The 16,910-nt window shown below is 41.0% G+C and overlaps 1 protein-coding gene across 1 annotated transcript; it reads right to left on the reverse strand.

Moving 5' to 3' along the window:
* Window positions 1-9,296: 9,296 nt before the first annotated feature.
* LOC114563240 (P2Y purinoceptor 4) lies at window positions 9,297-15,565 on the reverse strand. Its single transcript, XM_028590091.1, has 2 exons — window positions 15,234-15,565; window positions 9,297-13,645 (listed from the first exon to the last, which is right to left on the reverse strand). The coding sequence occupies exon 2, from the start codon at window positions 13,595-13,597 to the stop codon at window positions 12,524-12,526; it is 1,074 nt and encodes a 357-aa protein (XP_028445892.1). The 5' UTR covers window positions 13,598-13,645; window positions 15,234-15,565; the 3' UTR covers window positions 9,297-12,523.
* Window positions 15,566-16,910: the final 1,345 nt, after the last annotated feature.

Consider the following 16,910-nt stretch of genomic DNA (forward strand, 5'->3'; position numbering starts at 1 on the left):
CTGATATGTCAATGAAACATACAAGATGTTGCCGCTGCATTACAGCGATTTCCAGCCTAGCTCCTCTCCTGGCTGACAGCAGGACAAAGAGCCTAAGCTACTATTATCTGGAAGCAAGCTCTCATTCTTGCTTTCATCTTTCTCTTCACTTACACAAACATAGATGTACGTGCTTGAGCAAACCCACGGAGCTCAGCATAAAGTCACAGATGCATCCAGTGTGCATATCAGCCGGGACAAACCTTTGCTATTGTAGGGGGTTTGTTAAAGTGTCAAAATGGTTGCTGACTGTATAACGTTGGCATATAAAAGAAGTGTAGCATGAGTTCTGATTTTCTGAGGCTGTCGGTATTTTTGCAACAGGGCAGACCAGCTGTAATATTTTACATAAGTTAATAGTTTCTACTGTTTCTGTCTTATTTTTGATTCTTCTGATCAGAATGACATCTAGACCAACAGGTGACGTGACATGACGTGTCTTCAAAAAGAAATAATTGCCACAGGTAAAGTCAGACAATGTCTTCACAAATATATGCGTGAACAGAGACAGCAAACACGACTCACAGAACACACAGATGGTGCAGGGATGGTGCTGCCTGCACCATCTCCCTGATCGCCCCCTCCCTCTTTTCTCCTCTCTTTACCACTAACCTCCTCCCACTCTGGCCAGAAAATTGAGGACACTCACCAATGTCTGACTGGTCCCAAGGCTGCTGCTGCTTCCCAATCCCTCTGTTAGACACACCTTCAACAGCTGGCTGTCAGCAGGGCCAGGAGCAGGAGCAGGACCATGGACTGGAAGATAGCAGTGACATCCACAGCGCAGAGCCTCGGCCCAGAGTCCAACCACGGCCATTCAGACGGCAGCACCACCACCATGGCAGCTCCCAGTGCAGCAGAGAAATATAAAGAGTGAGAGAGCCGGTCGGTCACTGGTGTGGTAGTGCACACAGCAGCTGAGCTCTCCCTGCTCTGGGACCCATCTCATTCAGCCAAGATTGCTTCATACAAAAGTTGACAATGCACCAGTGAAAGCCATTGTTGATATTCAACATTTTTTAAATAGCTGAGCAGAATAGACAACATGGCAGGCTGCAAAACTTGGCAAGGGAAACTGACCTGGAGCGTCCCCGTTTGAAAGGGTTGCCACACTGGGCGAGAGGAGAGAGGGCTATTGTGTTAAAAACAATAAAAAGGGAGAGCTGGTGTGAAAGAGCTCAAAATACAAAACATCTCCCATCCCAAGAGAGCAGAGTACAATGACCTTGCATGGTCACAAGCATATACGCATTACCAAGAAAGGGCAGAACAATGAAATCAGTGCAATCAGATCCATTTTAAAAAGAGGATATTATAAGTCTGATTCTTGGACCGAACAAGGAAGCTCCAACTGCACACTCAGGTACAGTTGTTACAAAATAAACCTGAGAACACTCAAATGCGTTGTCAAATGCAACATTCAGACCCAACAGCTAAATGTAACAAAAGTCAAAACTGTAATACGTTCTCTGTGCATTGGCTCAGCTAACATCCAGAGGAATGTCTTCCAGAGGGCCATCTATTTCTCTAATGTTGCACAGATGAGGACGATACTGCCTGACGCTGTTAATGGTGTTCGGTTTCCGTCATTGTCAAGCTGACAAGCGTGCAGATTGATATGGATATTTAAGAAGCCTTTAAGCTTCCATATGTCAGAGCGTTACAGTGCCGCTGGTGCCTCAGAAGCTATCAAAACATCTAAGGCGGCACCCAGTGTTGTGTTTCGTGCATCCTCGTCTCTCTTAGTGTGGAGCAGGGTGGGTGAGAGGGCCTGAGTGACTAATGTGGATTTTAAAACCCCTGAAGGAAACAGCTGCAATACCTGAGACCCTTCCCATCTAGCACAACACACATCTATTCACTCATTTAGTAACGTCTTACAATACTGTAAACTCAAAGAAATCAAAAGTTCACTTATTGCAGTGCATATATTCTTTTTTTTTACATGACTGCTGATGGATTTACTGTTGCAATAAACTTACCAGCACTGCAACTAAATGGTCATTTAAAAACGCAAAGGTTTTCACTTCATCATCATCTGCAATAAAAAAAAGCTGCAAATCCTCACACTTAAAATGCTGGGGGATTTTTATTTGGTAAATTACTTATTATAAATGATTAATCCACTATTACAATTGTTATTGTTTAGTTTTCCATCAGTTGACCGAATCGATAAACCCTATTTTCGTTGACAGTGGCTTTGCTTACTCAATGTGTCCACATACCACAATGCTATAAAAGTAATTATATCATCAACTTCCATATGTAAGCTTATAAAATCAACAAAGTTTTCCCCCTCAAATATTTTTTTCTTTTCTTTTGAGTTTATTTAAACCCAATATGTAGAAAAGTATTGAAGTGCTAACTCGTTCCTTTAACACAAACTGAGCTTGCACATTTGATGATGGTGATAAAATACAGAAATGACCATAAAGTACTATTATGACACCAAATATATAATATATTTCATGTTTCATGAAAAAATGTCAATAATAAAAATAATAGAAATCCAAAAAGACCTATTTCAGATTTGGCATTTCACCATGTTCTTATATGTTAGCACAAACAGAGCTGACTTCTGAAACATGTCATGAGTTAAAATATAATGAATAAAATAGATACAATTAGGAAATGTGATGAAGTACCAAGTTGATAAAACAATGTTAAGTATGTCTTTTGAGCTCAGAAAAATGGCTTAGGGTGTCCAGCACCCCAAACCGAAAATTAGTATTAATTGAGTAATCATTTCAGCACATATACCTACTACTGTGTCATACAGTAATGTAAAGTGGAGGGCTTCAGTTACAAAATCTGTGAGTCTCAGTCTGCAGTGTGTGTGTGTGTGTGTATGTGTGTGCGTGCGTGTGAGAGAGAGAGAGAAAGAAGAAGGCTCACAGAGAAACAGGACCGGTCTGGCCCTTTGACATAGGCAGGCTTGGAGTTGGAGAAGTATAATTACACTGAGCAGGGAGAAATTACAGCTCTGAGAAATAAGGCAGGGCCCACATAATCTTATAGGTGTGTCAGTGCTTGGCTGCAGGACAGAGAGAGAGAGAGAGAGAGAGAGAGAGAGAGAGAGAGAGAGAGAGACCGAGAGAGAGAGACAGAGAGAGAACCTGTGGCGTCTTTACTGGAAATTCACATCAGCGCCACCCATCACACACTATTAGCTGCCATCAAAGCTCTAATTTTACTCTAGCATTACACCCGCTCCCTGTACCCCCCTCCCTCCCCTGCTGCTATGGATGGCGCAGCCTGGTGGGAAAACGACATTCAATCCGCTGTCCGCCCCATTCAGGCCAAATTGGCAAATGACAGCTCTCCGCCTCTCAGATTTCGGGAAGTGAAAGTTAGTACCGCCTGAGCCTCCTGTTAGTGGGGGAAGGAGGAGGAGTGAGGACCGGTGAGGCCGACGACTGGACCGAGGAGGGTTAACAGCCTCCCTCGTCCTTGGCGGTGGTGACGATGCTGGACAGAGAACACAGAGAAGAGAGAGAAGAATGCCTACTCAGCAGATCAAAGGAACTTCCCTCAGACCAATGGGAAAAGTTGACCTCAATCCCCTAATCACCCACTTTACCACGCCGGGCTGAGCCGTGCGGGAAGATGGGAATAAAACGTTTGTCCTCATGGAGGTCAGCAGCAGCGAGAGGGCAGCACACAGAGTTGAATCTGGATAGAGGCATGCTGACTTAGGAGCACAGGCCTTCACTGTTCCACTGTACCAGCATTTATAGCTCTCTTCTAGATGTATTCAATCACAAATTCTGCAGAAATAAACCATAAAAATAATAAGGTGTGACATATTTGGTCTGATAAGCTGCATAGGAAAACGACATAAAAAATAAAGAATGGAACACGCAGCACTGCTCGATACACATGCACAAACAACATGGTATTTAATCTGCGTTTTACCATGACACAAAGGGAAAAGACACAGAACATATTGTGTAAGACACTAACTGGCCGCCCGACTGAATGGTACTCTTACTGCTAATTAAGTGCTAATGGCAGTTCCCCCCGCAGAGAATACTAATTAATGTTCCATTCTTCTGTGACCATTCTGCTTCCAACACAGTGGGGTCTGAGTAGAGAGGGCCATACCAGGGGGCTGCTTCCTGTTCCCGAATCTTAACAGACCCCCCTCAGAAAAATCACAATGAGCCACAGAGGTAATGAAAGGGTTTGTACCATGAACTCGGAAAATAGGCCAGCTTGTGTGTCTCTGTGGATAGCACCTTTAATATATTTGGTGTCTCTACTAATGTAACATTAACATGTAGGAAATGCTGGATTTAACAACAAAAAACATATGACAACAAAACAACCTGTCCACTTAAAGAAAGTGATAATTATTTCAGACAAAGATATTTGTGATAATTTTGGGGAACTGTGTCCACATTTCACAGGCAAGTGTATGTAACTCAGCATATAACTATTGTATGTACACACTATTTCTACCCAGCAATGCAAAAGTATAACAGTACTTGGAAAACTGTTCCTTAAGTACCATTTCATATTGGGTATGTCTTCCTGTGTGTCTTCCTACAGAATTACGACCTAGAAACTGCTGATGTCTCTTAGAAAACAACTTCTATTTTATATAGTTTCCAGCTCCCTGAGAATATGCGCTGCAGAAAAATAAATAAAAACATTACCTGTTTGGATGCAGAAAGCCTGGGAATCAGATTCAAAGTGCTGAAGAATGAATGGATGTGCGAGAATGTGGGTGCGTGCGCGAGCGTAAACATAGATTGAGGATGGTATTGGAATTACCTGAGTGAGATAATGGTGGTGCATTAGATTAACTTTCAGTCCTTAAATGCAACACATTTAGGCAATCTTGTCCCCCAAAAACATGTCAATGTCTGAAAGGCCTCCCTCTCGCTATCAGGAGCCTCTGGTCCCCCACACTGATGCAGCTGGCAAGGCGCTACCGTCGACAGTCAAAACGCAGCGCCAGATCTAGTTATAAAATAATTGAATTTTCATATCAGAGGGGACCAGAGTCCCAGCAGACAATAGGACTGCTGAGTCCTCTCTGATATTGGCTCAGGCCCTTTGCCATGCGCATGAAATCAGTATGTTAATGTTCCAGGGTTTTCTTTTTTTAAGGGCACTTGTGCTCTCGCAATGTACTACCGATGCGGTTTCAAAAAATTGCAACTATTGATAAGTAGGCAGCCAGCAACCCCCTCGACCCCTCCTCCCACCCAACATGCTCACCCCCGCCTCCCCCCAACCCACCGAGGCTCTAGACGTTCTTGCACCCCCATCCTCCCCCATTATTAAAATTGTAATTTATTTTTCTAAATCAGAATGACAGCTTGCTTTCTTTTCTCTGCAGCAGGCAGTGAATCACCAAGCTTTAATTACTTTCGTAACTTCGCTGACCCTGTGAGCGCGCTGCTCTGTGAGAGAAAATGGGACCTCCAACAAAGGCTCTCCACCACCACAGCCGCCTTCGGTTCATTCAAAATGCGAAAATTTATCAAATCGGATTTTATAAGATTTTGTTAACATTTCACTGCCTATCTTTTCACCCCCAGCCCCCCCCCCCCAAAAAAAACATGCCCGTTTGCAACAGTTCTGCACTCCCAATCTCCTGGCCCACCTCCTGAAGAAACTCAGTGCACTAAACAACCTTGTTCCAACTCTCCCTCTTTCCATCTCTCATGTGCTTGAGTTGACTCAACAAGGTCTATTCAGGTCAAAACAGCCAGAGGTCACTATCATCAATACCCCCTCATATCCAGGCCGTGGCCTCGGCAGCAGGAAGACAGGCAGCGGCCTGAGGCCAGACAGGGTCAAGATTTTCATTTTGGCAGACAGGGTCAAGCTTTATTCAGCACGGCCGTCAGAGTCTACATCACACAGCCATCCGGGGCCTTTTCTCACCACAGGTCAACGCCACAAAGGAGTCGCTTCATTGTTTAAAAGCATCTCTGAGACTCGCATGGATCTAGGCCGTGACACTGATGTTTGTGAGAGAGCCATTAGTGACTTTTGAAATGAACAGGAAGAAGGTTTAAGATACTGCCCTCTTCGGCTTTGCTGCTACAAAGTTCAGGCATGTTTCTTGTTCGCCAACACAGATCTCTGTTTGCGTCACATTATTCCCGCCGCCCGACTTATTAAAGAAGCTAACATGTTGTAATCCCTGCTATCGCTCTCACCTTCTCACTGGCACACCTCTGTTTTGGGCTGTGCCACTGTGTGAACCAGAGGGTGCACAGGCACGGTTGGTCTTTTGCTGACTGCCTGATAATTGAATGAACGATTATCCCTCCCATTAATAGACAATGATACAGAAAGCACTGCCATATGTACGGAATATTAATGAGTGGCTGCAGGGGCCTAGATAAGAGAAGCGCCATGCAGTTGCTGTAATAGGGGTTAAAACAATTTGCCCCCCACCACCCTAACCCACACACACACACACACACACACACACACACACACACACACACACACACACACACACACACACACACACACACACACACACACACACACTTTTCACTATGCTAATCCTCCATCCTCTCACCAACTAAGCAGGCTGCCACCAAAAAACCACCCACCCCCCGCATGGCCTGAACTTGTGCTTGGCGCTGACCTCACTGCTGCCAAGGCCGACCCACCATTGTGTAAGAGTGTGAGCAGGGTCACTGACAACAAAATGACATGCTAATGATGGGAAGCAGCGGGTGTTTAGAATTTATGTCATGAGACATTTTGCAACATGGGAGCTGGGAACACATGCAGCAATTCAGATTTTTTATGCCAGAAAAAGAAAAATGACTAGGCCTACCTCATGTTTTTTTTTAGTTTTCTAGCTTCATCTCACTGTTTCACTGCTGAATCTGTCTTCATCTTCTTGCTGTCACAAGTAAAGTTAATATTTATTTATATATTTTTCTATATTCAGGTAAAGTAAAGACGCAAGAGCTGCTGAAGCCCGCAACGCCACAAAGGCCTATCCAGCCTCACCTCTATCACATTTCATTAAAAGGTTGCAGAGAGTCAGGCCGGTAAAACAGTTGGGGCACACTTCTATATGAATCACCATGCCAATCAATATCTAACATCTATTAGCATTGGAAAGCAATATTTCCCCTTTTACCTTGCAATAATTGTGCTTAATGCTGTGAAGTACCTTATCATACGACTGACGGCAAAAGAAAGGCCAGTTACCATGGCGACTGTGAAAGCCATTGGTTTCCTTTTCAGCAGAATAATGAACTTCTTTCCTATGTGTGTCACTCTTCGACTCCACTCTCAGCCTCTCCGATTAAATTGAAGTCCACGCGTCCTTGAAATCCCTCGTCTCTGCCTTATAATTTGCCAAACAAGAAAAAAACACAGAAGAAATGTGCCAAGGCTTGACAAATGCATCACTTTAAGCCGAGGTGTGGGTGTATATCTCACAATCAACATGCAGTGTATTTTAATTTACTAATAGGAATATGTCCTCGTAATTAAAAAAGCAAATACTTCTATAATTCCAGTTACATTTTGTATTTCATGAATGGTTTAAGATTACATTTTCCTTGACTTTGTTTAGTGGCATAATAATCTTTCAGTTTTCTCTTAGAACGCCTGTAATCATGCTCTCAGATTAAACAACTCTGACACATTGGTTTTAAACAGTCCAACAGGCTATAGATTTAAAATCAGTTGCAATTACTTTTAATGTTTGCATTTTTGGAAATTAAAATGCAATTTTTCTGCAAGTGAAGACTTTAAGCTGATGTGTGTCAAAAGTGTTTTACAGTAAAGTCAGTAAGACAAGGCTACTCTGTCACGTTTAATAATAATACTAATAATGATACATAGAGCTGAATAGACTTCTCAAAGTAGTCTGACACGTGCTCCTCTGTCAGGTCATTTTTTTCTATATTTCTATAAGAATAAAAAAAAAAAACTTGCTTTGTGAATCCGAAGCACTCGCTATCCACAGCGTCCTTGAGCACAGACGTCCTCACTGTCCAAAGACATCAAGTGGTTTATTCAGTGGTGTTGGTCGATAATGGCAAGAAAAAACACTAATTCAAGTCAACCTGGAGAATCGAGACGATACTTTCTTTCTTTTTCTTTTACCGAAACTACTGCAATTGGTTGGGTTTTTAGATATAGCCCGTATAAACATTGCATCCTTTAGGTCCTATTTTAATATGATTATTTAACTTGAAGTTATTTAGGGTCATTATATTTGATTGCTTTATCAGTTAAATACACAATACATTATTTTAATGTTTTTTTTTTATGTCGTTTTCGATAAGTTGTTGGCTGGTGCATTATTTGTAAAATATTTTTATTTGAATTAATCCTACTGCTTTGTCACAATTAAAGTGACAACCGCTACATTTACTAATTAAGTTAGTTATCACATATTGCCATCCTAATGTACCTCCATTAACGGGTTTCCGTGTCGCTTCTCCTGTTATATAGACTGTAAATGACAGACTCGGTCATTTAATGCTTCAGATGCGTTTTAAGTCGAAACATCAATTACTCAGAGAGGGCGATAAATACCCGTGTTGTTGTCTTACAGGCGTGGGGTGGGCCTGGTAACATATGACCCTGACTTCTTCCCCAAAATATTACTACAGCCAATTGATATTGGTTATCTGGTTATTTTAAATTCCTGGTGGCATATGGCAGCAAACCAAAAGCACTATTGCATCTCTATTTAAAAATAGACAGTTAAGTTACTCTGCACTGTATCACTTAATAATATTTGATAATTACGTGTAGATAAGTCAAGAAGCAAACATTTCTCTCACAGTACCTTAAACCATTATAACAGCAATTTCAAGAGAACAATTAGTTTCTTTACATTCATAAAGCAATGTCTAATCTGACCATACAACGCACACAATTGTGTTCACAACTCCAGACAGAGTCACCAACATATCTCATCAGCATGACCTTATTATAATTTAATGTAATGAAACCTGCCTTCTAAAGGGCAACCAGACACGTAAAGTAAGCCAACAGCATGATTGAGACAAAGATGTCTAAATCTGTTACAGAGGCAAGAGAAAAGTAGCTCACCAATGTTACTGTAAACTAAGAAAATCTGCTTCTCTTTTTAGGCTGATGGTCTTGCATCTTCAGTTTATATTGTTATTAAAGAGTTTCATGAACCCAACAGAGGGAGATTTCTCTGAACTCAGAGAGGGGCATGTCATTCAGTGTAGCAGCAACCTGAAAACCCGAAAAATCCCTAAAATATGTAATTTAGCACAATTCTATGACATGTAATCCAAATGCTCTATTCGTAGAGGAGAATTTCAAGACCAGACAACTTTTCTGACATCAGCACATCAAGGGCAGAGGGAGCAGGTGAACAATACAAACTGAAAGGATGCACTTTGCCCCAGAATGATCCTTCAACATCTTCTTTACACAATGCATGCAACAAACATAACACGAGTTATACTGTAAATAACCAACAAAATATACTTTGCAGTGGCCTATTAAACAATGATCTGCTTTTCTGTCATTTTATTTAGGTTTGCCTTCCATTTTAATCCTTGTCTGCACTGTACTGACACCTACCTCTACAAGTGCAACTTGCACACAGAACCTGCTTCAGATATGTATAGGCCTATATCAGGCACAACATACGTGTGTTTTAACATGAAAGTTTGCTTCCAGAGTTGCAACCAGGCCCAGGTCAATGGAGCCCATGCTTTGTGTTTCCAGGTTAAGGTTTTAATGTGAAACACGTGACTACCAGCATTTTCTCAGCAGTTTTGCAGGTTGAATGTTTCCTGACCCTCTTACCATGTTTCTGTAGGGTATACTTTGCTCTGGCCTCGTTCTTTGTCTGTTAGACAGCGCTGAGGGCCAAAATACCCAAATAGCACTTTTACAGTATTTCTTTCCACATTTTTTTGTAATGTTCCTTCTTAAAGTATTCTGACTTACTGGAGAGACACCCATCTGACAAGTTGAGCTCTCCTGACTGAGTGCAAGTTGCAACTTCTTGTCACCATCATACCACAGGGGGGCGCTCATGAGCTTACATCACATTGAGGTTAACTGTTGAAAAGTGCACAGAATGACAGAACAGTTTGAAACCTTCATTAGATTCATTTTCATTATTACCAATTCGATAATGTGTCAAATTAGCAGAGCTTTGAATCAAGTATCTGTTTTACATGCTAATAGTTGGTGGGAACGTGAAGATGAAGATGCTGGTGATGTGGTTTGTAGGTCTGCTGGCAAATGTTAACATGTAAAGAGTTATCCGATGCGGTCTGTCATGAACTGAAGTTTTGAGAAAAATAACAACTCAGAATGACTGACAGTGCTGCTTATATGTTTGTGATCATCCATTGTTTGTAAATTACAGACAACATGGAGCCATATTTCTAAACGGTATTGCCATTTAGACTGTAATTATTGTTATTAGCCTTCAGGCTACTGGGTCCTACTGCGCTCTGTTATTATTTTATTGGTTTCTAAAGATGGGAGAAAAAAAGTTGGTCATGTTCTCAAACACTGAACTGTTTCAATGACGTAGTTTAGGTGAATTCTGGCCTTGAGTTACATCTTAAGGAAATACGCAATCATAGTTTTATTTATTCATAGTATTTGCAATGGCATTACGTTTAATCTCTTCAACTTTTCATGGGTTGGTCATTGTAACTCATGTTGTGTGGACTGCAATTATGCACTGGAACAAACTAATATAAAATCACATTAGATGATGTCACACAGTGTGGAAATACTGTAGGTTTTTAACATTAAAGTGACTTTAGGGGGGAAATCTTTATCTTGTTCACTGTCATCATCGATATAGTGTTTTTTTTTTTTTAGCCAGCGCCCTTATCCAAAAAAGAGCCTTCAGAGTTCTCTTGCCGTGGAATGATATATGGAGATGATAACATGAAAGATCACTCCCTAAACATCAACTGTACTGTATCTATTTAGGTAATAGAAAGTGGAGTTAGTTTCAGTCTGGCTAAACACATGAGTTGTGTGGTTTACACAAATAGCAAACTTTATGTGCTTCCTCTGAATTCATAGATCACTTAAAATTGCTTTTTTCATGAGGGAGAGTTGAAAGAAGAAAAAATTAGAGCTTAATTATATTGTAAGTGATTTCACACTGACCAGACAGCAAACAGTCACTCGTGATGTACCACTTTATGATACATATAAAACTATTTATTTAGAGTTATTACAGAAACATCTTTGAAGATAGTGCTCATACTTAATATCAAGAGAACACCGTGTGATGCAGAGCTGTATGAATACATCTGCTCCTACAGTATTGGTTCATACGTCAACATTAAAAAGAAGGATGGAGGGACCAATGCTCTGTAACTGCTCTCACATGTTGCAAAACCATCAAGGAGTTCAGCCTAAACTACTGTAAGAAAAAGGGGCTTTCAATTCCACGTATCAATCCCAAAGGTAAAAGGAAAATCCCTTATCCCTCTAATGAGGCGTGGGTGGTTCTTGTCCTGAGTTGTCTCTTTGCTTTTCTCCACAGTTGAGCAAAAGACAGCTGTGAAAGTTAAAGGATAAAAACAGCTGGGATCATGAGCTGGCTGTAGCTTAGGTTTCTGGGTAACACATAGATATTGTTGATATTACAGGAAGGATTGCATCATAACTGCCTAATGTCTGAGAAAATGACCAGGCTATCTGTCATATTTGGTCAGATAATGAACTTTAATATTTAGATCAGTGAGTGACCGATTGATGACAACAATTCACTTACTTATTGCTTATGAACTCCTGCCTGAGGAGATCAGGGCTGTGAACCCTGTCCCATTTTTTTATTTTCCTTTAAAAACCCACTTTTTAAAATAGTTTTTCAGTGATTTCATTGATGTTTTATGCTCTGTGTCTTATGTGTTTAGTTTTTGGGGTTTTTAGTTTGTCTTATTCTCTTTGTGTTTTAAATGTGTTCTGTTTTTATTGTAAAGCACTTTGCAACTGTGTTTTCAAAGGTGCTATAAAAATAAAGTTTTTTGTTATTATTAATAATCTACCTGTGAACTCCAGTGTCAGTTTCGGTTCCCATAATTTGAAAGTAAAACGTTTCTTCTGTATAGCACAATTTTCCCCACACAGCAGGACAGTATACAGTAGCCTAAATACTGTCTTTTATAACTTGAGTTTGGTGTAATAATCCCTTTGTGGTAGGAGACTGGGTACAGACTCTTTCCCACTTGAACTTCATTTTACAAACACAAGAACCTCAAGAAAATGAGGGGAATTGAAACATGGCCTTTATGCCTGTTGAACACAGGCATTACATAAGCTGGATGGAGTGAATGCAAATACTGTAAGTAAATGTTACAGTAAACTGATTCTCTACCAAACCTCTCAATGCAAAAAAGGAAATATAAACAGGTGCTTCTGCATGTGGCATTAGAAATGTTAGCTAAGCCTGGAGCAGAAATACATGTTTAAAACTTCAGATTTCTCCAATAGATTTCCCACGATCTCTCAGAATCTTTCAATGGCTTTCAGGGTTCTTGTAGACCAGAGCGATGCTATGATTATTGTTCGGCTGTGTGTGTGCCTGTTCAGGTGTTTGGCTGTTTGTTGTCTGTCTTTTTCCCGTCAGAAAAGACATCATTTTGGCTCTGTAGTGATCCCCAGCCAGGAAGTACAGAATTGGGTCAATGCAGCTGTTGATGCTCGCCAGCGGCCGGGTGATCTTGTAAGTAAAGTTGACAATGTTGAGAAATTTACAGTTAAGATCTAAAACACGGGAGGTGTAGTAGAGCGTCCGTGTGATGTGAAATGGGACGAAGCTCACAGCAAACACCACCAACACCACGATGATGAGCTTGATGGACTTCTGACGTGAGGCGGTGCCCTGCTGGCTGGCAGAAAGTCCCTTTCTGGGTCGGCACAGGGCCCGCGCCATCATGCAATAACACACCACAATGACCAGGAACGGGATGCCAAATAGGAGCACCATGATGACAGAGCTGTAGTCCACATACTCCTTAAAGGCCTCCTGGTTGGTTGTGTCATGGCACAGGGTGTCATTGTCCCTCGTGGAGGTGGTGACAAAGATGAGGTTGGGCACCAGGCACACGCTCACCACAGCCCACACCATGCCGCACACCAGGTGGGCATGGCGGGACTTCACCAGGGTCATTGTTTTGAGTGGGTGGCAGATGCCCAGGTAACGGTGCACGCTGATGCAGGTGAGTAAGAGGATGCTGCAGTAGAGGTTGGCATAGAAGAGGAAGCGCACCATTTTGCAGACGGCCACTCCAAAAGGCCAGTGACTGCGGTTGGCGTAGTAGTAGATGAGGGTGGGCAGGGAGAGGACGTACAGGAAGTCGGACAGGGCGAGGTGGAACATGAACACGGTACTGGGCTTCCACGGACGCATCTTAAGGAACAACCACAAAGCTGTAGCATTGAGCACGAAGCCGACCACAAACACCAGACTGTAGGACACGGGCAGCAGGATGTATTTGAACTCCTCATCAAAGCGACAGCTAGCGTTGAAGATTGAGGTGAAAACCATCGACTGGTTGTACGCGCCGGGGTTGCTGATGACCGTTTCCATAGTGATGTAAATTTTAAGTAGCACTTTTAAGCCAGCAGGTGACCAAACCTGCAAAAGGAAAAAAGAGACACCAAATATGATGGCTTTTACATTATATCAAAAGAAAATACACATGTAAACCCAGTAACGTTACAAGGTGAAGGGCCCCCAAACCAAATCCTGCTCAGGGCCGACAAAGTCTAGCTTTGGGGGTGTCAGCTTTCAAGTCAGCTTGAACCTGCATGGCATTTTATCTCTAATTCACGTAATTTTAATAATCAGTGATTATTTGGCATTTAATTCCTGTCAATATTTCAGTCACACTTTTATGACAAATAAAAGCTAATACACCGACAAATTTATTCTAATCCTACTTTGCTCCACCAGCGGAGGTCTCAATCCCAGAGTTTTAAGTAAAAGTAGTGCTAGTCCGGGATAAATTAAAAGTGTTTGATGTACTTGTTAATCTATCGGTTATTGTATCAGGGAAGATGCATTGCTATCAATCACAAAGAACTACAAACAATCATCTGTGTCATATGCTTACAAATTAGGAAAACAAGATGTGCAATGGTTTTACAGCAAACTCTTCTCCTCCTCCCCTCCTGTAGTCTGGACAAACTGCTCCTTCCATGGAACAAACTGAACTTAAAAACTGACAGCACTACAGGACCATGGACTCTATGCACTTTATAATATTGTTGCAATTTTGGCAGTGGCTGAAAAAGTTGTGTCAGAATGTATAGCGTCGGAACACCTGAGGGAGTAGGATGTAAGTCTGTTGGATGTCCTCAGAGTGGTGACTTGATATTAAGGTCAGTTATTGAACAGTTGTATACTTATATTATGTGATTGTTTTGACTCCCAAGTCAATTTAGTTTATTTTCTTGAAAGTATATATTTTTTTTGCTTTCCATAATTTTATAAGGGAAAACAATAAAAATCCCATCTTGTCAACTTCATCTCCGACTCATCCTGAGTGTTTACACCTGCTCACGACTACTCGACATCTACCCTTTACTTTACATTTATTGTATTTATAAACTTGTCTTTTACTGTTGAAACTTCAAATACAGAACTTTAAAAACATAAAAGGAGTGCCATAGCGTAAAAACATACTCTGTCCTGTATGTTACAGTAAGTTACTTAATTTTTTACTGAGCAACAATATTATCAGAAAAACATGAAGTATGAAAAAGTAAAAGCATTTACTGCAGACCAGTATCTTTGAAATCTGCTATTATTTATATAACACTCTGAATTTTAGAGTGATATATAAATGATAATTATAATAATAATTATTATTACTACTATATTATTTTGTTATTATAGATGCATGTAAACATTTGATGTTGTAGGCCTAGGTCAAGGTAGAGCTATTGAATAATGTCTAACAATGTAAGTAACTATTAACTATAACTCAAACAAATGTAGGTTAGTGGAGTAAAAAGTATGCTACAATGTTTCACTCTGAAATATAGTGGAGTCGAGGTATAAAGTGAAAAAGTGGAAATACTCTAGTAAAGCACAAGAACCTCAAAAGTTGAGTAAATGCACTGGATACTTTCCACCACTGTTGGTTATGTCATGTGTTATCTTTCTCCTCAGTCACACACACACATAAGAACCGAGTTATCGTGCCACTGCGGCTACTCACCCCAAACGGGATCCGGAAAACAGCAGCGGTGGTGTCAGGCTGGTCTAGATGCCGTCGCTCCAGAGAAGTCCTTCAACTTTTCAGTCGAGATCGCTCGCTGCTCCTCTCTCTCACTCTCTCCGTCGTCGTCTTCTTCGTCCAGCCGGCGCACATTAGATACGCACGGCACTAAAAATTATGTTTCGGTGGACGTCGTGTTTGGAGTCCATGGCAGCGCTGCAGAGACGTTCTGCACTGAGCGCAGGATACGTGGAGAGCATACAGAACATACACTGTCTACACGCCTGAAATGGGAAGTCACGCTGCTGAGTGGACACAACTGCCTCCCAAAAAAGTGTGCAAGTCACTTTCAATTTAGTGAACCACGTGAAACTACTACCAGAGCTGATTGACACATTCAACATAAACACTACCCCATATTTTTACTTCAAAAGTTAGTTGTTCTCCTTATAGCAGCTTTTCATGTACTTCTACACTTGTACTCCTGACTTTTCATCAGTCTGTATTAAAATACTTGCAGTAATTCAAAGATCATTCTTGTGCTATCATTTTCTTTAACAACAGTTCAGAGGGAAATATAATCCCTATTCATATTATGTATAGTCTAATTTATGATGTGCTCATGAAATTAATGCAATATTATGGAGTAAATCACCCAACAGAATATAAACAAGCCAAACTCATCACTGTCCACAGCCTAACATATACTGCTTACATGTTAACACCCCATGTACAGTAACACATGGAGAACCAGCACTGTAAAATATGCGAGTACGTCTTCCAACATTGCTATTATGTGTCTCGTTCCCATGACAACACTTAATTCCACTCAATGCTGAAATGTTATAGAAGGTAATATTTGAACAGCTGTACAGTAGGCCATTATATAAGTAAACAGCTGAACTCTGGAGCTTCGAGGGATCAACTTGTTCGTCTCCTCAGTCAACTTTATCATCTCAGGCTTTTCTGTAAGATTCACGTGATAGGCGTGTAATTCTAATCATAAAGAAATAAAAAATAGGCAGGATGAGCAATGCTGGTGTCAGAGACAGACCATAAACTGAGGTGAGATAAGGCAGTCACTTAATAATTTACCAAAAACTGACCAATGGTCGCAAACAAGATCATATCCACTTCGAAGACTATAAACACATTTGGTAGGAATTACCCTTTTATGGTCTACATTGAGATAGACAATAGAATGCAAAATAGGACATGCAAGGACATCTCCTTGTAAAGTTCAAAAGGCTCAAAGATAAATCTTGGCAGTATTTGGAAGTTAATCAAGATACATTTTTAGGACCGATAACATATCTAAAATATTTAAAATCCTGATATGGTCAATAAAAGTCAGAATGAGATAGATGAAAACATATCCCTAGCAAATGGAAAGTCCAGACCCCTTCACCCCAGTCAATGTGTGTGTGAGTGAATACCGGTAGGTCATCTTGGTGGTAGCAGTGCGATTTTCTGTGTCTGTGAAGTGTTTGGGTTTCTGTGGTAAGAAGTCTGGAATGTGAGTGGGCCCCTGACAAAGCATGTTCTTCTTCAGAAACCCATTCAAAGCACAGCATCAGTTTACAGTACCTCACAGATGGAAAACATCAACAGACAAACAAAGCTACTCTTATCAGATTTTGAATTAAACTGTTGTTCGTTAATAAAGGACTTTTTTTC

Source organism: Perca flavescens, chromosome 10 (assembly GCF_004354835.1).
Source record: "Perca flavescens isolate YP-PL-M2 chromosome 10, PFLA_1.0, whole genome shotgun sequence".
In the NCBI taxonomy this organism is placed as follows: Eukaryota; Metazoa; Chordata; class Actinopteri; order Perciformes; family Percidae; genus Perca; species Perca flavescens.